This window comes from Tupaia chinensis, unplaced genomic scaffold (genome assembly GCF_000334495.1).
Source record: "Tupaia chinensis unplaced genomic scaffold, TupChi_1.0 Scaffold000302_1, whole genome shotgun sequence".
NCBI lineage: Eukaryota > Metazoa > Chordata > Mammalia > Scandentia > Tupaiidae > Tupaia > Tupaia belangeri.
Genome location: NW_006159792.1, coordinates 846,651 through 872,356, shown reverse-complemented (window position 1 = coordinate 872,356; position 25,706 = coordinate 846,651). Strand labels below are relative to the sequence as shown.

Below are 25,706 nucleotides of genomic sequence, written 5' to 3'. Positions count from 1 at the left end.
ATATATGTATATATATATGAATTATTTAATTTAATTTAATTTAATTATTTTTAATTTGATCAGAGAAGGACAGAGAGATAAAGAGAGAAAGTGAGAAAGCAAGCTGCCAGGTTTGGGACTCCAACCACCATCTGCCATGTGGAGTCCAGCGCCCTTAACCACCATGCCACCTGCTGGCCCCAATATTTAAAGAATTATAGCTGACAACTTCCCAAATACAGTGAAAGATATAAATACAAATTTAAGAAGTTTAGAGAACCTCAAAGAGGATAAATTTGGGGTAAAAAGCACAGTTAGGCAGAAAGACAAAAAAATGAGGAAATTTTAGAAGCAGCCAGAGAAATGTAGCACACACGTAGAGGTGCACAATAATTTAGGTGACCAGGGGATGCTCATTCCAAGTCAGGGTGACCAGCAGATAATGAAACAACAATGGTAAAATACTGAGAGAGAAACAGAACAAAACTATGCACCCAGAATCGTCTATCCAGCAAAAATATCATTTGGAAACAGAAAATATTGCCATTCTCCAACAAAGAAAAGTGAAGACTTTAATTGCCACAAGACCTTCCCCAAAGGCAGTCCTTCAGACTGAAGGTATGATAAGAGAGGGAAACTTGGATATTCAAGATTGAAGAAAGGGCAAGAGAAACACTCACCATTTTGAGTTAATACAGACATTTTCTTCTTAATTTCTTTAAAACATATGGATGCTTAAAGGAAAATTTATAACATCGTCTTTGAGATTTTTAATATATGTAGATGTAAAACATATGACAATTATAACAAAGACCAGCAGGGGTGGGGGTGGTATACAGGCTTACGAGATAGGATTACTTGGTTTCTACACTTTATGGAAAGTGGTACAGATATATGCATATGCGTGTGTATAAATACATATACATCAGATATTAATTCTAGAATAATTATGAAAAAAGAAGTGACAAGAATTAGAGCTGAAAGTCTATTGCTAAATGGAAGTTCACGCAGGCTCCCTCTGCCCGCAGATGGGGTGGAATGGTTTATAATGGGCCCTGGCCTCTGTGCACATCACCCAAAGGCCCTCAGAGCCAGCTGGCAGTGACAACCAACTTGGTCCTTCACCTGGCCTTTGGGAATAAAAGGAGAAAAATAAAGGCCGAGAAACAGGTTTTCTGGAACATCACAAGTGTGGGGCCACAGGGGGAGCCATGGTGTCCTGAGCACTGGACTTGAGTCTGGGGACTTGGACTGAAATGCCAGAGCTGCTGCTACATCGCAGGCTATGACTCGAGTAACCCCTGTGACCACTCTGGACCTTGGATCCCTCGTCCGCCACAGGAGGCAGGTTGGAGTTTAATAAATTCTTACTGGACGGAAGGAATTCCTCCTGTACCGTACATGGCTATATTGGTAAATACTGTATTTTATGCTCGGAGCAAGGCCCGTTTCTCATTGTAGGATATATCCAAAGCAAAGCGCATGAACACCCATTGTCATGATTCCTGTCTTTCTGCCAATGACTGCTAAGTATACATCTTCATTTGGATTTTTCCTCCATGCTCCAAACCCGTATATTTAGCTACCTATGCAGCAGCTCTACTAAGATATCCTCCAGGCACATAAAAATCCCAATGCTTTAAACAAGTGCTTCTCAAATCTTAGTAGGTATCAGAATCAACTGAGAAATCCTAGTTAACAGTGCCAAGGTCAGCCCCTACTTTACTTCAATAAACCTGTGCCTCTGTACTCTTTATCAGTTTTCTAGGCAAATCTGATCCCCACTGAAATTTGAGAAGCACTGCTCTAAACTAAACTCACAATCTATTTCCAGCCCTTCTACTTCTTTAGTCAATCCCTTTCTAGCATTCTCACATTCGGAAAGTGGGACCATCCTCCATCCGGAGGCACAGGCTGGCTACTTGGCATTTTCCCTGGACCTTCTTCTCCCTCACGTTTTTTTTTTTTTATTTAAAGAGAGATTTTTTGCTATAGGGCACATGCACTCACCAGAGAGACAGAGAGACAGAAGGTGAGAAATCACCCTTCAGGGGGGATGGCCATGCCACAGTCCCTTCTCCTCCAGTCTCCCCTTGGGATTTGGGGCACACATAGACATCTGCCTGGTGTGAGTTTGAAGCTGCTGGGTCTGGAATTCAAACCGCAGACAGCGACGTGGGAGTCCAGCGGCAGGACCATTGTACCATCTGCTGGTCCCCTCCCTCACTTGTAAGTGCCAACCACCATCAAGTCCTTCTGCGTTACCCACTGAACCCTCTGACCTTTGATCACTGCGTCCCATCTTCACAGCCTCTTCCGATGCATTTTTCTGCTTCTACTTTTGTCTCTTTCACCCATCCTCTACGCTGTAGCTGGTGCAATTTTTTTTTTTTAAATATTCATTTTAAGACAGTTTCAAACCTCTATAAAACAAGTTGCAAGCATAGGCCTGTAGGTGGCACAGAAGTTAAGGTGGTTGAATGCCATATGGTTGATTGAGTGGTTCAAGTCCTGGACCTGATGACATGATAAACACACTGGCAGTAGGTATGTGTGCGTGCCCAAAATCCCAAGAGGTGGATGGAGGAGTAGGGATCACGGGGTGGCTATTCAAGCCTCCCGCCCTCTGGGATTATCTCTCACTTTCCTTCTCTCTTTATCTCTCTCTGTCTCTCTCCAGCTGGTGTCTGTCACACCCATACACAAAACTAAAAAAAAAAAAAAAAAAAATAGCTCTAAGAACACTACAAAGAATGTTGTATACTATTCACCCACATACCCTATTCCAGTTCAACAACTGTCCCAGAAAATGTCCTCTTAATGTCATACCTGGTTATCACGCCTCTCAATCTGGAACAGTTTCTCAGTGACTTTGACTCTCATGACCTTCCCTGAAGACCATAGCCAGCACTGTGTACCTCGATTTTAGTTAGTTAGATGTTTCCCATGATGAGGCCCGGGTAATATATTCTGAGCAGAGTCTTGCAAATGTGATGTTTTTTAATGGCAGTCCATGAATGACATACAATGTCTGCTTGTCCTGTTACTGGTGATTGAACTGTAATCACTTGTTTCAGTTGATATGTGCCAAACTCCTCATCTATAAAGCCACTTTCTCCCCTTTTGTAATGCAGAAATATTTTTAGGAAAAAGATTTTGAGGCTATGGAAAATCCTATCCCCCTCTCTCCCCATATTTCTTCAAATTTTTAACATCCATTGATGTTTCTTATCTGAATTAGCTAGTCATCTGATGGCTGTCAAATAATGAGTTTCTAATAACATCATTCTCTTTACTATAGGAAATGGCTTTCTCTTTTCTCTATTCGTATTAATGTTTACTCAATAATCTCTATCTTACCCAATAGGTTATAATCTGTTACTATCAATGTATTTTTGAGGTTCAAATTATCCCAGATTTGGACACTGGGATCCCCTTCAAACAGGAGTTCTTTTGTCATGTACATGATACTTTGAGTAATTTTTTCACTTTATGGAACAAAAAGTTGTGCTGGGCTGATCCTGTATTTTCTCTGCCCAAGCTTTTGAAGGGGCCATTTTTCTTAAGGAGGCTCAGTTGATTTTAGTGGAGTATATAAAATCAAGACCTGAGTGCCAGGTATACTCTTTGCTATATAGATATCATTGTTCAAGGCACTCACAGTTTGAATTTCTCTATCTCCTTCTACTTAAAACCACAAGGTCACACCAGTACCTTCAATTCCACTTGAACACCACACAATTCATCCCAGCTTTCATGTTTTCTATATCTGTTCCTCCTTTTTCAACCTCTCCATTGTCCTCAATACATTTCTCAACCTACCTATATCTAGTCAACCCCACCATCCTGCAGGGCTGACGGCCCTGTCACTACAGGTCCCCATCCCTGCTTGGGCTTGCCTCCCTTGCTTAGGATTTCAACCCTGGTTGGGTCTACCAAATAGCATTTTAGTGAAAGAAGAAGAAAAACCAAAAGAAGATGAGAAATTTTTTTATTTTTGTTTTAAAGAAGGGAAGGTAAGAGGTTAGAAGGAAAATGCAAAAGAGAACCCAAGTTATTTTCTTTCTTTCTTTTTCTGTTTTTTTTTTGTTTGTTTTTTTTTGGAGAGGATTTTGCTACAGGGTGCGAGCACTCGCCAGAAAGACAGAGAGAGACAGAGAGACAGAAAGAGAGAAATCACCCCCCAGGGGGATGGCCACGCCACAATCCCTTCTCCTCCATTCTGCTCTAGGGATCTTGGGCATGCACGCACACATGCCTGGCATGAGTTTAAGCCACCGGATCTGGGACTTGAACCGGGGTTCATGTTAATCAAGGTCAATCACTACATGGGAGTCCAGCAACATAGCCATTACACTAACTGCTAGTCCCTGTGTTCTATATCTTGATGGGCATTTGGGTTCCAGAGTTATATGTATATGTTAAACCTCTATAAATGTACACACAAGACTTGTGCATTTCAATCTATACAAATTTTATCTTAAATAAAAAGGAACCATAAACAAGTATTTAACTCACATTAAGGACATTATGCTAAAGAGTTTAGGGATTATGCATCCTGATATCTACAGTTTACTTGGAAATGTATCCACAGAAGATGAAATGGTGTATGAACAGGGTGACGGGTGAAAGGGTGGTTATAAATAAAGCAAATGCAGGTATATGGCTATTCTCTGTTAAGTTCTACAAAGTTCTTTGTATGCTTGAAGCTTTTCAAAATAAAATTCTGAAAAATAAATAAAATTTAGATGTATTAAATATTAAAATATAGAACAACCTCCCTCTCCTAATAAAATAGTACAGGATACTTTAAGAAACATTTTATGACTCTGGAGTGAAGAGAACTCTTCAAATACACCAGGAAACCTACCAAGACATTGAACATATGAATGTTTGACTACTTAAGTCTTAACTTCTTGGCAAAGTTATAGGATATCATAAACAATATTAAAAGAATAACAGTGGTTGTGAGGGGAGACAATTACATCCTATGGTATTAACATTCTTAATAGAGAGAGACTTCCTATAAGTTTCCAAGAAACAAACAAACAAACAAAAAACCACAATTTAAAAAAACATGGGAGAGGCAAGGGGTAGGCCTTCAGAAGACTCCTCCATGGCTCCTGAGAACTAGTGACTTCAGGGAAAAAAAGAGAAATGAAGATTTTCTGCTGATTATTCATCCTCCAGCCCACAAACTTCAGTGGTAGGGAGTTCCTCTACCCTTCTCTCTGTCTTTGTCTCTCTCTGCCTCTGTCTCTGTCTTCTCATTATTTTTTTGTCATTTTTCCTTTTAAAAATTTTTTAAGATAAAGTATTCTCTTGCTTTCAGCCCCACCTTTATCTCGCTAATAATCCCCTTTACTTCCACTCATCCAGGAGGGGAAAGGGGCAGGCCTTCAGAAGAAGACTCCTCCATGGCTCCTGAGAACTAGTGTGTGCCATGTAGTTTTTTTATTTTTTGCTTTTTAAAAATTTTTTATTTGTTTTTTATTTTATTATTTTTTCCTCTTTTTCTCTCTGTTTCTTTGTGTTTTTTTTCTCCTTTTCCTCTCTCTCTCTCTCTCTCTTTTTTCTTTTACCTCATCACTTTCCTCAATCTCCATTCTCTGTGTTTCCAGATGGATCTAAGGAACCATAGCCAAACATCCAAATACTATTAGGGATAACATATTCCTCAATATCCACTGAATCTGCTGCACCAGGGATAAAAACAGAACAGCAAAGTGATTCCAGATCACCTTCTTCTGCATGCTCCTGAAGGCTCAGATTGAACTTCAAGAATTAGGAAGAAACATACCATCCATCAGATGACTAAAAATCACCGCAGGGCCACAAGAAATATGGGAAAGCAAGAAAATGCCTCTCCTTTAAGAGAAAAGAATAACTCCTCTTCATCCACAGAGAGTTCAATGGAAACCATGGAAATGTCTGATAAAGAATTTAAAATATTTATAATGAGAAAGCTAACAGAGATGGAAGAAAAGACAGACAATGAACTGTGGAAGAGGCAGGAGAAAGGAGCTGATGAGTTCCAGGAGGTGAGGAAATTCTTGCAAGATCTAAAAGAGGAATTACACACTTTAAAAAGGGTCAAATGTACCTGTTAAAGATGAAGGCTATAATACAGGAAGTCAAAATCTCCCTTGAAAGTATTAAAAGCAGACTTGATCATACAGAAAATAGAATATCAGATGTAGAAGAGAAAATTGCTGGCCTAGGAAAATCCACCACAAAAACTGATAAAATTATCCCAAATAATGAGAATAATATACAAGAAATACTAGATACCATCAAACATCCAAACATTGTAAAACTGGTATTCCAGAAGGCAAAGAGACTCCTAAGGGCATTGATAATCTATTCCATGAAATCCTGCAAGAAAACTATCCAAACCTAGAGAGGCACTCAGAGATCCAGTCTCAAGAAATACAAAGGCCTCCAAATAGAATCAACTCAAGAACATCTTCTCCAAGACACATGATAGCCAGATTAACCAAAACCACAAAGACAAGATACTAAGATTGGCAAGAGAAAAACGGCAAGTTATCTACAGAGGATATCCCATCAGACTAATATCAGACCTCTCATCAGAAACAATGCAAGTGAGGAAAGAATGGGAAAATATATTCAAAGTGTTAAGGGAAAAGCAATTTCAACCAAGAATACTGTACCCAGTGAGATTATCCTTCACATGGGAATAAAAGACAGGAACATTCTCAGATAAACAAAACCTGAAAGAATTTACCAACACCAGACCAGATCTCCAAGAAGTTCTGCAGGGAGTGCTATACCAGGAAAATTAAATACAGAAACACAGAAATAAGAGTTAAAAAACTAAGAAAATGGCCAACTTAATCGTAGGGACATGTCTGGAGTTGAATATTATATCCCAGATTTTATTCTGGAAGATTGAACCACAACAGAAGATACATTAAGTACATGAGATTGAACTGGTGAAAATAGCACTTTATGACTTTTGACTAAAACATTGTTGAATTTCTTCTAGGCTTTGTTTTCTGGTTCTAAGGACTTTTGTCCTGTCTTGAGCTGTCAATAGGTCCATGTACCTACTTTTTGAACAGAATCCTAACCTGTTTCCTGGCTTTAAGTTTTAAGCAAAGTTCCTTAGCTTTTCTTTGATTTATTTAAGTTAAAGCTGCTTTTCTCGAAATTACCAGCTGAACTTGCTATTGAAAGTAGTTAGATTATATAAGAAATTGTGTGATCAATAAAATGTGGGGGGAAAAGGAATGGAAAACAGCTGTAGACACCAGAGGTAGTATGGGAAGAGGGTGGGAAAGGGCAGAGGGTCAGAAATAGGGTTAAAAGAAAAAAAAATATATATATGAAAGTAGAAATGGAAAATTATTGACAATAACATGCATGATTAAGCCACTATGCAGTATATTCTGGATGGGAAATCACATTTTGTATACTGTGACGATGCTTGGGGAATGAATGTAAATTAATTAATTAAAAAACAATGTTTCAGAAAAAAAACTCATGGAAATACGTGTAATGGGAAAACTATGTATGAATTTCAAAAAGCTTTCATATCAAAATAAATTCATACTTTAATTGTAAAATAAATAAATAAAATTATGAAAAAATGTATAGACCATGAACAGAAGAGGAAACATAAATCCTGCTAGCTGTGTGAAAAGAAATTAATACTGTAAAAGTCAGTTGAAAATGCAAATGAGAGAAGTGAGGTATCATTTTTCATCTTTGGGTTAGCAAATGTTTAAAGATTGATCACCTCCAGTGCTGGTGAGAATGCTGGAAGACAGGCCCATGTTCTCCTGATGGAGTGAGAATGTTTACAAACTTTTAGAAAAGCAATCTGGCAGTAAAAATGCCCAAGAGACACACAGAATGCAGAGGAATAGGTTTACTCTGATTCCAGTTTTATAGAATAAACATTTTCCATATTTCGAACAAAGAAAAGAATGTGAAAGTCATAGCCGAATTGAAATTGATGCTTCAGGAGGGCGTTGGTAAACTATGCGAGCACCAAGTTGAGCTGATAGCACTTTCGTACAGCCCGTGCGCTAAGAATAAGATTTATAACTTTTTATATGTCACATTATAAATGATCGTACAGTTATCTACATAATGTCCTCGACTTTGCCTCTTTGCCAGAAATACCTAACATATTTACTATATAGCCCTTCAAGAAAAAGTTCACTGACCCCTGCTTCAGGGGAATTGTAGTTTATTCTTTTCCTTTTGCCCCTTGGGGTCATTTAGATTTTTAGAAAGATCACTTTTGCACATTTAAAGAAGACAGATAGGAGGCATGTAGGTACGTAATCATTTTAGGTGCTGTCGGGAATGGCGATAAGGAGACAAGAGGAAACCAGGGACGCTCGTTAGGAGGACCCTGTAATAATCCAAGACAGAGGTGCTTTGGAAAGTGGTGGCGGCAGAGGAGGAAGGAAAGCGATATGTTTTCAGGAACCTTCAGCGTTGCTAAGGAATTGGGAGTGGACATAGACCGCGAGGCACAGGGAGACGTCAAGGAAGACTCCGACGTTTCAGTCTTTAGTTAAGTGGCGCCGACTTCTGAGATGGAGAGATGAGGGAAGGGATGTTTAAAAGTAAATCAGGAGCTCTGTTTGGGGTGACTTAAAGTTCTAAGTGGAGCTGTGTGAACTAGGTAGGTGGGTGTAGATGATTAGAGCTGCTCGGGCCGTGGAGAGGCATCCTGAGTAGGACATACCAAGTTCAGGGTGCTTGTCATGGGGACAGTACTGGAAGCCATCTGGAAGTAATGAAGATGGAAAAGAGAAGGGGACAAGAGTCGACCTGGTGACACAGGACCCAACCCAAGTGGGAACCAAAAGTCCAAAGTATGCTCAGACAGTGCTCCCCGCTGATGACAAATGTCTTTGGTGCCACTGTTCAGCTATCTGGATTCTATGAAATCATTTGTGTCAAAATATCTTCTTCCGGGAACCAGCGGTTAGCGTAATGGCTATGTCGCTGGACTCCCATGTAGTCGACTGAGGTTCGCGTCCCGGACCCGGTGGCTTAAAACTCACACCGGGCGCGTGTGTGTGCGTGCCCAAGATCCCGAGAGGAGAATGGAGGAGAAGGGATTGCGGTGTGGTCATCCCCCCTGGGGGGTGATTTCTCGCTTTCTGTCTCTATGTCTCTCTCTGTCTGTCTGGTGAGTGCACACACCCTATAGCGAAAACCTCTCCCCCGCCCCCCCCAAAAAAAATCTTCTTCCCACTGGCCAGAGAACCCCAGGGCTTCAGAGAAGACACTGACCCTTTCTCCTAGTCTATGCCCAAATGGTTTCCTGGCCATGGACCACTCTTACTCTCCTGGATGGCGAGTTCTCCCCGTATCCAGTTCTCCCAGCAGAGAGATGAGTTCCAGGCCCAGTCCCCTCCGTGTGCCTCGCCGCAGGTCCCCAGCCACATGCAGACACCTTTCACTCCTGTCACGCTGTTACCTCAGAATGCCAAGAAGGACTCACCAAGGAGCTGGTGTAGGTGGGGTCTGAGGTGTCGTCCTGGAGGTAGCGGGAGAGGCCAAAGTCAGACACCTTGCACACCAGGTTACTGTTGACCAGAATGTTCCTAGCGGCCAGGTCCCGGTGCACGTAGTTCATCTCGGCCAGGTACTTCATGCCCGCGGCGATGCCCCTGAGCATGCCCACCAGCTGGATCACTGTGAACTGCCCGTCATTTTGCTGTAATAAGACATTAAGGACATTGGGATCAAGACAGGCTTCAGCAGTTAAACAGCGCTGAGGAGCCACGGCCCGGCTGCTTGTCAGTCTGTCAGTGCCAGGCCGGCCACGCACGCGGCAGCTCCTCCCCACCCCCGGTTCTCATTTCTATCCCTCTCCTTGAATGCTCTCCTCTCTTCTCCTCGCCAAGCCCTGTCGATTTCATCTCCAAATTACATCTCAAACCTCTCCACTCCTCTCCTTCTCCGCTGCCACCTTCCACCCAAGTCGTCGTCATCCATCACCTGTAACAGCCTTCCCCCACCGGGCCCCCTGCAATCCATTCTCTCCACTGCAGTCAGAGCCATCTTTTTAAGACATAAATCAGGCCATGTCACTTCCTGGCTTAAAACTCTCTAATAGCCTCCCACTGCATTAAGGGATATCTCCAAAATCCTCAGCATGGCCCACAAGACCCTACGGGATCAGCTACTGCCTCCCCTAGGCCACTATGCGTCTGTGCTGAAGCCAGGGACTGCCCACCCACCTTTCCATTCTTTCCCAAGAGAATCCCGCCCTGCCTACAAAGCCTTCCACGTGCCATTCCTTCTGTTCCCCCTGCATATCACAACTGCCCTTTGGGTCTTTGCTTAAACGTCGCTTCCTCAGAGAGGACATCCCCATGACTACCCTTGTCTTTCAGATAGAAACAGCACTTTCTGATTATCTTTCCATGCATGCTCTTATTTTTCTTCTTAGCACAAGTCCCCAGTTTTAATCCTGTGCGGTTGTGTGCATGTACGCGTGTGTGTGTGTGTGTGTGTGTGTGTGTTCCTGTGCGTGTCTGTCTGTCTCGGTAGCTTGACACTATGCTCTTTGAGAATGAGAATCCTGTCTTTCGTCATCACCATTAGTGCTGAAAAGTTTAATGTAAATAGGAAAAAATGAGTAAGCATAAGTTGAATGAATGACTGGCACATCCCTCCTGTGTCCAAAATTAACCACTGAAGGCACTCGTGGGTGAGTCCAGTGCTGCCGGCCTTTACAGTGGGTAACCATATCTATCTCGTAGGGCTCGGTGGGGCTCACGTGCCTCTAGTGAAAGAGGGCTATTACTGCTCATCCTCTTCATGCCGACCCCCAGGGCTGCCCTCCTCGCAGCCATTGGCGGGCTCAGTTTCTCACGTGGATGGCCTCCCCCGACTAGATGACAGACTCGCCAGTGAGTGAAATCACGCCTTCCTCCTGCCTTCCCAGAGCTCCTCGGGCTTGGCTGTGCACGGTTGATGAAACCAGTGGACCCTGTGCTATGCTGCCAAGATGCATTTTCTCGTCTAGTCTAGCCCCATCTGCTCCCTTCAGTGCCATGGGTTGTGTCTATAAGTAGAGCATGGCCCAGGCATTGCAATATTCGGATTGGGGAGGTGGTGGGAGGCTGAACACAGACACTGGGCAAGCGCACCACATGCCATGCCCCAGCATCCTCATGTGGAATGCAGAAAACAGGAGCAGAGCAAGTAGCTCCCATTCATAGAGCTGCAAGAATATGCAAGATGTTAAAAATGCACTCACGTACGTTATACCATTTAAACATATGGGCGGCACATCACTTATGCATATGCGCTTGAAAAAGCATTTTCTATGCAAAAAATAAGTAAGGACACATAAAAGCCCTCTTATAAACACACCCTGTTTATTAGAAAAAATGCCTACATAGGAGAGTCTGACACTGACAGTGTGAGTGGTTGAAGACTCTCCTCTTGGTGCAAGATTGCAAGCGTGGATCTATGTCCTGGGAATGATGTCCCCTGGTAAACCGAAGGAGTAGACCAGACTGACACTCCTTGTCCCTTCCGGAGGTCTTTGCCAGAGGACAGCCCTCAAACTCATCAGCTTGACATATTCCAAGTTTCAGGCAGTTTCTAACTCAAAATTGAACCACCTCTCTGCATGCCCAGAGGATGCATGCTTTCTCTGTAACATTTTCTTCCAAACAACTCCTAAATAAAGTGCAGAGCTGCCTTCTGGAGACTCAAGACTGGTTTCCAGCACATTCGCCCATCTGCGAGAGCTGGGTGTGCAGAGTGATGTGAGTCTTCCCTCTCACTGCTGCGCTTCGATCACCCCTTCTCCAGAAGACAGACAGCCAGGTGCTCACGACACCATGCATTTCCACCAAGTGGGTCTCCGGTTTACCTCCTCCGAGAGTTGTCACCCAACTTTCGTATATTGCAAAAATTGATCTCAACCACAAGTCACATGGGTTGTATTTTATCTATTCAGCTTGTTATTTTCTGTCTGTAAGTGTAGACAACAATGTTACAATGTTAAAAATGAACAGCTCCCTAAAGAAGCTGACCATCTTGGGTGGTCATGGGGGCGTGATGGTCAACGACTTTGAGAAGAGAGATGTTGAAAATGCAGGCGGCAGTGTATCCATGTTTCTGCTGTAAGTCAGCAAAGCTTTCCTAAAGCTGACTCGTTGTCTTATTTATTTTACATTTTGAATCACCTTCATAGTTTTTGACCTAACAAAGGCCATGAAGTGACTGAAGGTCCGGGTTTTGGAGCTGGTTTGGATTCAGGCTCTGTTGTTCACTATCTGCGTTTCTTGGGCAACTTATTTAACCTCACAGGTGGTTTTCACATGTGAAAAAAGACCATAGTGTCTATCCTTCATGGGGTTTTGGTGAAAGGGCTGAGCTCAGTGACCTGTGGTCACTTAGATGACAGAATGACCACTACTAATATCAATAAGACCATCATGTCTCACAGAGGTTCTCTCCCTGTACCTTGTATGTGCATCGTAAAAGAAACTGAGGACGTCTGGAGCCAGCACTGTGGGTTTCTCATGGCTTCCTGGTATCCAGAGATGCATCTTGGGATCATTGCCCTCGGAGGACTTGGTTCACAGTGCCTCTTGAACTCAACAGGTAACAGGCATCTGTAATAGCCTCCCCTCTCCTCCCCTTGCAACAATAGTAGTGAATAATCATGACCTCATGATGCAGGGCTGACGCTTGAATCAGTTCATCAACGAGCATTGATTTCTTCCGTTACTTGACTTTTGAATGACAAGTCATGCTTCATGGAACAAATCTGATCCTTAAAACTTATCCTGTGTAGTAGGCAAGGCAGGCACTATTACATTGTCTTCAGAGACAAGATAAAGGAGGTTCAGAAAGTTTATGTGATCAACCTTAAATCACTCTGAGCAGTTTTGAGTTATAGCAGGATTCTAAGTCCAGAATGGCAAATTGCTTCTCCACTGACATTCCATCTCTGATCAACTGGCAGTGCTCACCTCAAACACTGTGTAGAGAAGGCAGTGTGTAACCTTTGTGGGGAGAAGAGTCATGACTGATTAACGATGCTACTCTTATCTGGGTCTTCTAGCCCCCATCCAGTGCCTTCTCCATTGGCGTTTGCCAAGTCTGCAATAGGCAACACATGCTCTTTAGAATCTGCAGGAGACCCCATATTGTTATAGGTCAGATCTGTGGAATTCATAATCTTACTGAAACCTAATGAGATAAACATGATTTTCTGACGTGTTTAACTGTCTTATCCTTTGTTCATTCGTATAACTCTTCGAGAAGCATTTCCAAAGATAGGAACTTCAGCAAATAATGATAAGGAAGACATAAAAGCAAAATGCAAATGTCTTAAGACTTTGGAAAAGAACCTGGCTCAGTGCTGAGCACACGGAAAAAAACAAAACAAAACAAAACAAAACAAAACAAAAACTCCATACAGAAAAGAAATACAGGCCTGGGAGAAGTGATTTAAACTTTCTTCCCTTCATGAAGTGCTTTCTGCAGAAATTGCTTTTCTGCAAATGCACTGAAGCCACTTGCTGGTCCTTATATTAGACAGGAAGGATTTAGGTATTTCAACTTTCATTGACAAATCCACTTCAGGAAATGAAACCCTTATTTGATTTGTTTGAAGAGAATGAATCATAGATTTTTTTTTTTAACTGAAAGAGACCTTTCCAGCTACTCCAGCTCAGTGCCTTTAGTTTATAGATTAGGCAATTGAGTTAACAGATTTGCTCAAGGCCACAGGGTGACTCATGGGAGAAGCCAAAGCAAAACCTTGGTCTCAGGACTTCCAATCTGGTGTTCTCCTTCGGACATGTGGGTTTCTATCCTCTAGCTTCAGCCCTTGAATGAGCTTCTCTGATGAGAAACGTCCAGTTTGACATAACTCAGCGACTTCCAACAGTCTTCCAGTTATGACCATCAGAAAATAAAGCAGGAGGAACCGCAAAGCCAAGCTTCAGGCAGGAAGGCCCTTATGGAGCATGTCAACCCCGTTGGCTAAGGCACAACACACTCATAAGAACTTTAGGAATCATTCCTAAGATTAGGGAAGAGTCACCAGATTGAATCTCTTGAAAACATTTAATTACAGATCTGTATGCTGTGTAATTCATGGCTCAGTCATTTTTTAAAAAGATGATAGTTATGAACCATCGACTGCACGTACAATAAAGAATGATGGTGTTTCCAATCCCTTTTGCAGGCGAGGCTTCGAAGTCCTGCAAGGGGAGAGACGCAGAGTGGACTGTGAGAAGCCACGATGGGCATGCTGACTGGATCCTTGATACTCGAGGTCTCTCGGGTGCCTACCCAGGGCCAGGGTGACGGTCACTCTCTAAAGATGCTATGTCCACTGGGAAAGGAGGAGTTTCGGGGAGGAAACAGTTCCACAGATGGAACACTAACCCTTTCCTTTCTTCTCTGCATGGTGATCCTAAGATGATCCTACTTCCTGAAAGACGGACCCTGTAGAATTGCACTGATGACCTAGTTTCGATTTTATCAAGCAGCAGATACATCAATTAATGTTGCTATGCTCCAGGGTTTGGTAGTAAGGCTGAAATTAGATTTATAGATTACCTGCCTCCATGCCGTGTGAGAAGTCAGAAACGCTCCATTTCCCCCGTCCTCCTGACACTGGCTGTCCCCGCCGCTCCCTGCTTGCCTGGTCTTCTACTCTGCTTCCTCCTGCTCGTCTCTCCTCCTAGTTTGCTCCTACTGCAGGCCGAGCCCCGTCATCATGAAAAATGCTGGTGTCCAACCTGCCTCTATGTCCTGGGCGCCAGGTGGAACTGTGCCCTGGGAGGAGCAGTGGGGCGGGGTTTGGATTTTCCACAGACTTCTGAGGATGAATCCCTGCTCCTCTGCATGCTCTGGGGAGTGAGTCTGATCGTAGTCCCCACAAGTGGCTCCTGAAACCGTCTGGAGGCTGGTTCCAGAAAATACTTTTCCTTCTAAAATTGACTTCTGTTCATTTTTATTTTACTGTCTTCATGAGATCTCTAATCACAAGTGAATAGCCCAGGAAAAATTATGGCTCATTCTTTGCTCTGACATGTGAGGTGTGGCTATGAAGACAGGGAAGGAGGTCACCTACACACGGGACAACTGGATGTCTCCTTCGCAGCCTCACATTTTGTTCCGGAAATAGCGGTTCATGTTTTTCATTCAGTCTGCGTTTACCTGGTGCTCACTATGCTGGAGTTTCAAAACACAAGGCACCACCAGTATCCTCAGAGAGGCTCTACCAGGCCAAGTACGTGGGCCCCATAATCCATATCACGTGACTCCCTCCCCAACCTCCAAACCCAAAAGCCACTACTGGCTGACGACACGGACCAGGACAAGCATGTGCTGCCCTGTAGTCAGTTTCAGTATTGTGCAAATGCAGCTTTTACCCAGTCCCCCAGCTACCTCACTGCAGCCCCTAATTCTGCTTCTGAGCCCTGGAGCCACCACACAGCTGCTGACAGGCCACCAGACAGGCCACATTTACTCTGGCTTCCATATGCACTGTTCGGCCAGTCTTCCTGTTTCTCCATCTGTCTGATGAATTCCTTATTTTCAATATCACATAAGTGATTCCTCCTCTTTGTAGCTTCCCTGGCTTCCCTAGGAAGATATACGTCCTTCTTCACAGGTGATATCTCTGGGCTCCACTCATGGCAACAAGTGCTCGCTGCTCTGGGCACTCAGTCCTCAGGGGTAGGGACACATCCGTGGCACATTGTATTCTCTAACGTGGACATAACAAGATTCTCCACCTCATATATATGAGAAAATACTGGGTTACTGTCACCCCATCAAAATGCAAGGCCTCCATTCTCCTCTTGACTTCTGGACCTGTCACTGTGGTGGGAGTAACCCCACATGACTTCCAAAGCTAAGCTACAAAGGTGATACAGCTTCTGTTTTTCCTGGGTGCTCATTCTAGGGACCCAGCTGGCTCTGAGGAAGTCCAAGCAGGCCCCATGGAAAGGTGCCAGTTGACAGCCAGCATCAACCACCAGATAGACAAGTCTTCAAAAAAGTTCATGGACAAATATGTATTATGAAAATATTATGCATCGATTTCAATTTTTTTGCATCAAAATAAACTTGCAGATTAATTCCATTTTTTCATGCACTTGTTGAATGTCCTTTTTATGAATGAACAAGACTTCAGAAGATTCTAAGCCTCAGCCCTGGAGCTGCTCCGGCTAATTCCACATGGAGCAGAGATATCCCCACAAAACCCTGCCCAAATTGCAGATCCTTCAGCAAAAGAGTCATTGTTGTTGAGCTAAGCCACTGCCGTCTGGGGTGATTTGTTACACAGCAGTAGAGCAATGCTTCCTTCATCTCTATAAGCCGAGCTTCTAGCACAAGGCCTGGCTCGAGCTGTCACCCCACCAATGCCTCAGTGACTGCGTGCTCCTTTAGCCCACAGCCACAGCTGCTGTCTGGGAGCTTTGTGATGCGTTTAGCCTGCTACTCGCTACACCCTGAAGTCCTTGCTCAGATGCTGCCCACTGGACTCTCCGCTCTCAGGCTCTCAGCCATCCCACCTGGGCCTCCTGGTTTGAGGCTCGCTCGCTAGTCTATGCTCAGCTTCTTGGCCATTCTCATTGCTCCCCCCCCCTCCTTCTACACGGCTCAGCAATAGAATTGAAGATGGTTTCATGGGCCTGGCTCCACTTGGGGCATGTTCTGCCAATCTTCAGATCTCCCAGTCAACGGGCTCTCAGGCACCCTCCACCTCTGCAGGGTTGGCTAGGAATCCCAGCTCTTCACCCGCTCAGGAAGAGACTCCTGAGTGCTTGTGCCTGCTCACAAGTGCTCCTTGGAGGGCAGATGCCCCAGACATCAGAAAAGGGTGACCCATCTTAACCTCTGGATTGCAAACGAAGAGAGCTGCCTGGGAGAGCTGCCGTGCCGGCCAAAGGCAGGGCCAGCCACCAGCGTCTGCATGAACCACACAATACTGTGCAGCGGCTGAAAGTCTCCTCGATCTCTGTGATCCAGGGAGATGCCCATGGCTACTCCTCACCCCCTTCTACTCATTTTTTTAATCCAAAATGGATCTATCAAGGCCCTGTTCCATGTTTCCCTTCCCCTGCAAAGTCCACATGCTCTGCTTTGTTCTCACCTTTTAGCAACAAATTTCCATTAATGCCCACCCGCGTTCGGTCAGGTGATTCCTGAACAGCAGAACGTGTCTCCCCAGCCACCATCACGCACCTGTGTTCAATGGTGTTAACATTACCCTTGCCCACATTGCGCTTACCCTGAGAAAAGAATCCAAAGCACCATTCTCCATGAACTCCGTGATGATCATGACTGGACGACTCTTGGTGACCACACCCTCAAGGCGAATGATGTTAGGATGGTCAAACTGGCCCATGATGCTCGCCTCGCTCAGAAAGTCCCGGCGCTGCTTTTCCGAGTACCCAGCCTTTAGGGTTTTGATAGCCACGTAGATTTCCCTCTTGCCTGGCAGTTTCAAGCGCCCCTTGTACACCTCTCCAAACTCTCCTGCAACAGTAAGAATACAGCGATTATCGTTTTCCTTCTTAGTCTGTGGAAACCACAAGAGGAGTCATCGTTTGAAGAACAATGATGCTCAAGGCGGAATTGTGATAAAAGTGGCAGAATTGAAATAGTATTTACTAGTAACTATGATACCTTGGCTCTAATCGGTTCATGGAAAACACAAAATAACTACGAAAATACAGGTGCTCCTTATGTCTGGATAAGCCCTACATAAGTTGAAAACATCATAAGTCAAAAATGCACTTAATGTACTTATATCCAACATCATAGCTTAGCTTACCCTGCCTTATACATACTTAGAACACTTAAGTTAGGCTATGGTTGGGCAAAATCATCTAACACAAAACATATCTTATAATAAAATGTTGAGTATCTCATGTAATTTATGTTATGGGTACTGAATGTGAAAAAAAAAAAGAATGGTCGGATGGTACTCAAAGCACAATTTCTGCTGAATGTGTATAGCTTTTACACCATCGTAAAGTCAAAAAATCATAAGTCAAACAGACCATTGAAAGTCAGGGACCATCTGTACATTCATTATCTTGGTTCTTAGAAAAAGTTTGGGCAACTAAATTGGAATTTCAGAATATATAGCAGTTTGTTATTCTCCATGTTTAATTTTTCATTTGTGTCCCAGCTGAATAATTGAAATCAAACGATCAATTTCGGTTTGGCAGAACCATCATTCATTTTGACCAGAGCTCGGTATGAGAACATCTAGGGGACAGAGGATGTGTTTAGATATTTAACCCTCGGAATCTTCTATAGACTGTCTACGTTACTACATTGCTGAGAAATCATTTGTGTCTACTGGGTTTCCCAGAAAGAAGACTCTGAGAAGTTAGAAAAGGAAGAGGGTTATGGGTGAAAGAGAAAAGAGGGAGGACAGGATTGGGCAGGGTGAGCCCAGATCAGACCCAGTTGATAGAGACCTGACAAAGTCTCAGTGCATTCACTGGGGAGCGCTATTCCAGAAACTGGCAGGTTCTATCATGCCCACTATGCTCAGTCCCTGGCTGGTGGATGCTGAGAAGAGCAGGGCTTCCGCAGAGAGGCTACAGCAGAAGGTACTGCAGCTGGAGGCTGCCAGCTAACTGCACTCCTGGCAGCTAAATGGCAAATCATCCCTCCAAGCAGGCGAGAGCTCGCTGCACACCTCCATGGGTGCCACAGCATTTAGACACTTTTACAGTACAGTCACCAAGAGTAAAAACAATTCTAGTGACACAGTTTCATAGCTGCCAAAAGAAAAAAAAAATCTGTTGAATCCTGTTTAATGTGTTTTCCAAAGTTATTTTTATGATTTAACTTGACTTTGTAACTTCTAGTTCTTTCATGTGACTCCATTAAGTATCTACTTGTAAGTGCATCTTTGAAATGTGTGTCAAAGGCCTGACAGAAGAAACATGGTTTTCTGCTGGGAAAACTTTCTTTTTCACTTTCAAGCCTCTAGAAGAAAATGATGGAGCAAACTGTGAGCAATCAGATAAATTACTGGCCGCATTAGAAAGGCAAGTTAACACTGCTGCTGTGATTTAGTTGAGAGTTCCTTTTGTTTTGTGCCACACACACACACACACACACACACAAAGATTGGGAGGAAGCAGCGTGGAAGGACCTTTATGCAACACTGCTTCAGAATCAACAGAACTCACTAGAATCGGGTTGGAGTAGAGGCTGGCTTAAGTACCATTAAGAAGGTATCAGTGTGGCCCTAATACTCAGATAGATATCATTTGTAAAATTGATTTTAACATGGAATCACATACTGCTTGAGATTAGACTAAGTCTCATCCATGTACATAGCTTGAACATACACTGTAGTGTCTGATACATGGCACGTAGGCCAACCGAAGTTGTCGTGTCATACTGAGTCGTCGGGAAAGTCATGACGTATTTTTCTGTCTTCCTATGCAAAAATGCATCATGACTTCTCTGACAACCCAATATTTATTATTGTTTGTCTGCTTTTTGCCTTGCCAACCCCAGGGTTATAAACTGCTGGAAGCTCCATTATTCCTGCTTTACCCAAAACAAGTACCAATACTTAGGTTAGTATGTAAAAGAATGTCTATGGGAGCATTCTCTTCTACACAAACATTGCATGACTGTAACTGGGAAAATGAGTGGAAAACGTTAGGTGGAAAGACATGAACTACAGAAAACTGATAGAAGGGCAAAGCCAGTAGATTGACTTCATAAGCCGCACATGTTAGGAAGAGAAGGAAAGCAAGCCATAAAATGTGATACTGGTGGAGCAGATGGGGTAGCGGTTACATTGCTGGACGCCCACACGGCTGACCATGGTTTGGGTCCCTAACCAAATGGCTTGAAAATTACATCAGGCACGTGTGCATGTGCGCCCAAGATCTCAAGAGAAGAATGGAGAAGGGATTGCAGTTGGCCATCCCCTGGGGGGGTGGGGGGGAAGGGGGGCGATGATTTATCACTTTCCTTCTCACTGTCTCTGTCTCTCTCTGGTGAGTGCATGTGCCCTAAGGCAAAACCCTCTAAAAAAAAAAAAGGTGATATGTAGTCTGTGCCCATATGGGAAGGTGTGAGTGTGGTGTATGTGTGTGTATGTGTGTATATGTGTGTATGTGTGTATGTGCGCACGTGTGTATGTGCGTGTGTGTGCATGTGTATGTGTGTATGTGCATATGTGTGCGCACATGTGTATGTGTGTATGTGTATGTGCATGTGTGTATGTGTGTGTATATGTGTGTGCGCACATGTGCATGTGTGTATGTGTGCGTATGTGTGTATGTGTGTATGTGCGCACGTGTGTGCGTGTGTGTGCATATGTGTGCTCACATGTGTGTATGTGTATGTATGTGTGTATATGTGTGCGTATGTGTGTATGTGCATGTGTGTGTGTGCGTGTGGGTATGTGTGTGCGTGTATGTCCGTGTATATGTGTGTGTGTGTGTGTGTGTGTGTGTGTGTGCATACAAAAGAAAATTATGGGAAAGTCCATATCAAATTTATTTTGAATTTTAAGTTATTTTTTAAATGGCTATCGTAGTAAGCCAGCGAGTGGCATGGTGGTTAAGGCAGCTGGATACCACATGGTTTACTGTGCAGTTTGAGTCCTAGACCCAGCAACTTAAAAAACATGCTGGGCACATGTGCATGTGTGCCCAAAACCCCAAAAGGAGAATGGAGGAGAGAGATTGCAGCATGATCACCCCTTAAGGGGTGCACATACCCTCTAGAAAAGTGCACATACCCTCTAGAAAAATTAAAAAAGAAATAAAAGGTTCTCTTAGCCAGGTGGAAATGAGAGGCAGGAAGTAGAGATTAGTACACTTCCTGAGTTACTTTCATGTTGCTCCAGTTGTTGGGATAAGCATTACTTTGATAGTTACAATGAGTAAGATTGAAAGTGAAGTACTGGACAATAGGGACCTGCCAGATACACGGACGTACATTTTCAGCTCATGGTTACTGACCATCTGTTAGAGAAAGATGTCAGAGAATGGGTTCTATAAATACAAGTATACGTACACACATACACACTACACTACACAGACACGCGCATACATCTATAGAGGCACATACTCACACACACATGGATATAACTGCATATTTGATAATGGTAAGTGCACTAATTGTACTGCTAGAACATTGGTTGATATTTCTTCCTTATTAGCAGGATAATGAATTCTATTTTCTTTAGGGAAAAGACACATTAGAGAGTTGAGGGAAGCGTATGCTAACACTTCTCGGAGGAGATCCTGCACAGGTATTTATTTGCTGACCACCAACTGGGGGCCAGGCACTGTTCTAGGCACTTTGCATGCCTTATTCTAGTCAACCCTCACAAGAGCCCTGTGAATCGGGGGTTATTATGCCCATTATGTACTAATAAAACTGAGGCACAAGGAAAAGATGGCCCAAACCATACAGGCCGAGGCAGAGAGGTGTTCGGTATCCACGCCCATCTTTTTCCCACCATGATCCTCCATGTAGCCATGCCCGATGGCAGAGCTGCCGGGAAGAAGGCGCCTCATGTATGAAGTTACGGGCAGGTACCACCGTGCTCCACCTGTGCAGGGCCCAGGAGTTCACATGCAGCGACCGTGCTGGTAACTCATATGTCAGGCGAGAGTAAAACAAGTGCTGCTGTGTCACAGACAGGTGTCATTCACCTCCGGATCCAGCCTGGGCGTCAGTCAAGATCAGAATACTCAGGAAGTAGGAGCCAGCCCCACCGCACAGCAGCACCGTGATGCTCCAGAGAAACCAGGACAGGGGCCAGAGATGGCATAAATGGTTACGTTGCTGGACTCCAGCCTAGTTGACTGTGGTTTGAGTCCCAGACCTGGCAACTTAAACTCAGGCCAGGCACATGTGCGTGTGTGCCGAAAAATCCCAAGAGGAGAAGGGAGGAGAAGGGATTGCGGCATGGTTAACCCCCTGGGGGGGGGTGACTTCTCCCTTTCTATCTCTGTCTCTCTTTCTCTCTGGCAAGCAAACACACCCTATAGGAAACATCTTGCTCCAAAAAAAGAGAGAGAGAGAGAGAAACCAGATCCCGCCTGGTGACTACAGCATGACTCCTTGGTCCACGCAGCCTGAAACACGCAAGCGCATGTACAAGTGTCCAAATCTGACAGCCTGATAGGTGAAAGTACTGAAGGAAGGGGATCGTGGCATGACGAGCATGTCATCTCTCTCTATTTTTCTCTCTCTCATGCACACACGCTCTATCACAAATAAAGAAAAACAGGAATCAGAGTACTTATTCATTTCGACACATCAGTGTGTGGTGTTTCAAGAAGTGGCCCAGGTGAATCTTATCCTCCCTGTGACACACACACACAACCTCAGCTGAGAACTTCCCTTCTATGCCAGTGGTTCTCAAAGGCGGCCGCCCACTGCAATCTCCTGCAAGCTGCAGAGTACGGAGGCCTGGCTTCCACCTACCGGAATGCCGATTAATTGGGCTGGGTGCAGCCTAGGTGCAGCAAGACTGGCTATATAATTTGAAGGGCCTGGGGCAAAAATGAAAACGTAGGACTTCTTATTCAAAAACTATTGAGAATCTCAAGATCGTGACAATATAGCATTAAAGTAAGCATGGACAGTTCTAAACATGGGGCCTGGGCAACTATGGTGACAAGCCCGAATGCCAGTCCTGGCTGCCAGGATGACTATGACTGGAGCTTTAAATGACGTCCTTTGCAGGGATCTCATCACGCTCTCCTTGGGCAGGGTCCGGCAGGCTTCGGAGGTGCTCACTTTAGTGGCCACAGTGTTACTGCTCTCAGAAATGCACTCTGCAGCTTTAGGGAATGGTGATTCTGTAAAAATAGCTCTTTCCTGTCTGGCAAAGAAATGACTTCATATACTCTGAGCCAGGAGATTTTTCAAAGAACCAATTGCTAAGGAAGTCATTTAATACCTAATCCTCACTCAGAGGTCGTATGCGCCTCTGTAATTAAGGAGCCCCCTGAGTGCCAATGGGAGGGAAACTTGCAGGGAGAGGAGGAAGAAGCTCTGTATCTGCTCCAAACCACACCTGAGCCATCGGCCAGGACGGCCCCTTCCTTTCTCCAGGACTCGGCTTTCTCGTCACTGTATCATAAGAAGAAGTGATAAGCGGTCCTGCCTTCCGAATGGGGTGCTGGGAGTTTATGAGAAACTGCTTCGTAAGCTATAGACTTTAAGACACAAGTAGGTGGTGGTTTTTTTTTTTAAAGATGACACAGGCTCAGCCATGATGGCCCAGTGGAAGGACACCACTGCACCATACCGGAGCCACATGGAGGCCATGGGTCTGGATTCTGGCTTGACCCGAATGCTCCAGGAATGTGCTCATGTGGCCTATGGTTTGATAGGCCGACCGGCAGGCTGGTGAAGAGGGGTTATTACCGTACAGTGATACCCAGCCGGGGTACCTGTCTCTCCTCTCCCTTTCTCTGAGTCTCTCTCATGAAAGACAGAAATAAAACTAAAAAAAAAAAAAAAAAGACAAAACAGAAGTAGTAAGTGGGAATAGGGGTGTAATGTGGTGGATGATAAGGGAAGAGAAAAGGCAGGAAAAGTTGGTTTCTACAGCCCATGAGGCTTAAGAGATGAGTCCAAGACACACCAGAGCTTTATTCTAGGGCTAGTAAGGAAGTCTTCCTGGTGTGTCTGGGCCTGAGGGGTGCCCAGGTACGCCTCGGGCGGTCAGGCGTGGCATCTCAGGCCCTTTAGCACTGACATATCCTCAGAGGGAGGTTATTTTTAATAACCAACAGAAAACAAAGACCTTGGGTTGCTTACAATCTATGAAATTGCTGTCACCTACGATTTTTTTTTTTAAAGAGATTTTTGCTATAGGGCATGTGTGCTCACCATAGAGACAGAAAGAGAAAGAAAATGAGAAATCACTGCCCGGGAGTATGGCCATGCCACGATTCCTTCTCCTCTCAGGATTTTAGTCACACATGCACATGTGCCCAGCGTGGGTTTAAAGCCACTGGGTCTAGGACTCAAACCATCGTCAGTCATGTAAGAGTCCAGTGCCCCAACCACTATGCCACCTGCTGGCCCCTGTCACCTATGATCTTTGACTTCAGATAGAAACAAGAAACCATTTTTGCTTTTTGGTAATTTTCTCATGATTAGAACTACAACTTGATGTTTATGGTGCTCTGCTTTGCCCTCATCTGAACTCTAAAAAGCTTCCTTTCACATGAGCTTCAAGTCCTTTCTGCAGTTTTGTTTTTTTAATATAAATTCACAATATTAAGAAATATTTTTTCAGTGAACTAATAATTAAGATTATATTTACAATATGTGCTTTACAGGGCCAGCAGGTAGCACAAAAGTTAGGGCAGCTGGGTCCCACATGGCCAGCTGTGCAGTTCAAGCCCCAGACACAATGGCTTGGAAAAAAAACATACCAAGTATGTGTGTGTACATGCCTGGAATTCCAGGAGGAGAATGGAGAAGGGAGTGCGGCGTGGCCATACTCCCTGGGCTGGTGATTTCCTGCTTTCTCTCTCTGTCTTTCTCTGGGGAGCATACGCACCCTGTAGTAAAAACTAAGCAAACACACACATAAAATAGGTACTTATAGGATATGACTCTGCTGGGTCATGGTTGTAGTTGATTGTTTTCATGCAAATTCATTTTGTGATCTGACTAAGCTGTGACTGGACCTTTGCAGCTGGCCCTGGGTCCTCTTCTACAGCCAAACACGTTCTTGGCTAAGACTCAGCTCCAGCTTCAGGCTGGTATGGTGTCTAGTGGAGCCCAGTAGCGATTCTCAAAGTATGGCTCCTGCCCAGCAGCATCGAGATCACCTAAGAACTTGTCAGATAATGCAGATTCCAGAGCTCTGTCTACAACTCTGCAATATCAGAAGCTCAGTAGGTGGATGGGACCAGCAGAGGGAGTAATGGTTATGTCACTGGACTCCCACATGGCCATCCACAGCTCGAGTCCCAGACTTGGTGGTTTGAAACTCACGCTGGGTATATGTGCATAAATGTCTGGAGTCCTAAAAAGAGAATGGGGGAGAAGGTATCGCAGCATGGCTATCCCCCCCAACCTCCCCTGGGGGATGATTTCTCTCTTTCTGTCTCTCTCTGTCTTTCCAGTGAGTGCATGCACCCTATGGCAAAAATCTCTCCACAAAAATAAATTAATTGATTTTTAAAAAGAAGGTGGAACCCTGTGATCTAGGTTTTTGTACAGTTCCAGGAGATTCTGACGCCTGGCTCAAGTTTGAGAACCATTTGCCCTCAGGACCATCAGCTGGGGGGGTACCTTAGCCAGCTCCTGTGACTGTCCTCCCAGATGGGTGCTAAAACCGTCATTCTTTTCCACTTCCTCCATTCTACCTTCCTCGACAAAACGAGGAAGAGAGAAAAAGTGGTCCAGCAGCATTAAATGCTAAATATTACATATAAAATCAGAAGAAGAAATTTTTCAGTTTTTGAAAATGAAACATCCACCTACCGGCAGGTATTTCAAGCACTAGCTGTTGGCTATGTGCAGTGCGAATCTACAAACGATTGCATTTTTTTTTTTTAAAGCAGCATTTTGAAGTCACAAACTGCCTTGGGGGCAAAAAAAAAAAGAAAGCAGAGTTTCCAGTTACTAATTCAAGCTTACACCAGAAATGGAACTTTTAAAGAATAAATTTAAACTAGGTTTTAAAGTATGTTTTCAAGCAAGTTTTAACA

General features: G+C 44.1%; 1 protein-coding gene across 1 annotated transcript in view; it reads right to left on the bottom strand.

The window, feature by feature from the left end:
• The window catches only part of EPHB1 (EPH receptor B1), a 375,105-nt gene that overhangs the window by 45,631 nt on the left and 303,768 nt on the right, over positions 1-25,706 (bottom strand). Inside the window, exons 13-14 of the mRNA XM_006150856.2 lie at positions 17,255-17,502; positions 9,470-9,685 (exon numbers count right to left, since the gene is read on the bottom strand). Coding sequence (XP_006150918.1) covers positions 9,470-9,685; positions 17,255-17,502 — 464 coding nt within the window. The remainder of the gene's footprint in view (positions 1-9,469; positions 9,686-17,254; positions 17,503-25,706) is intronic.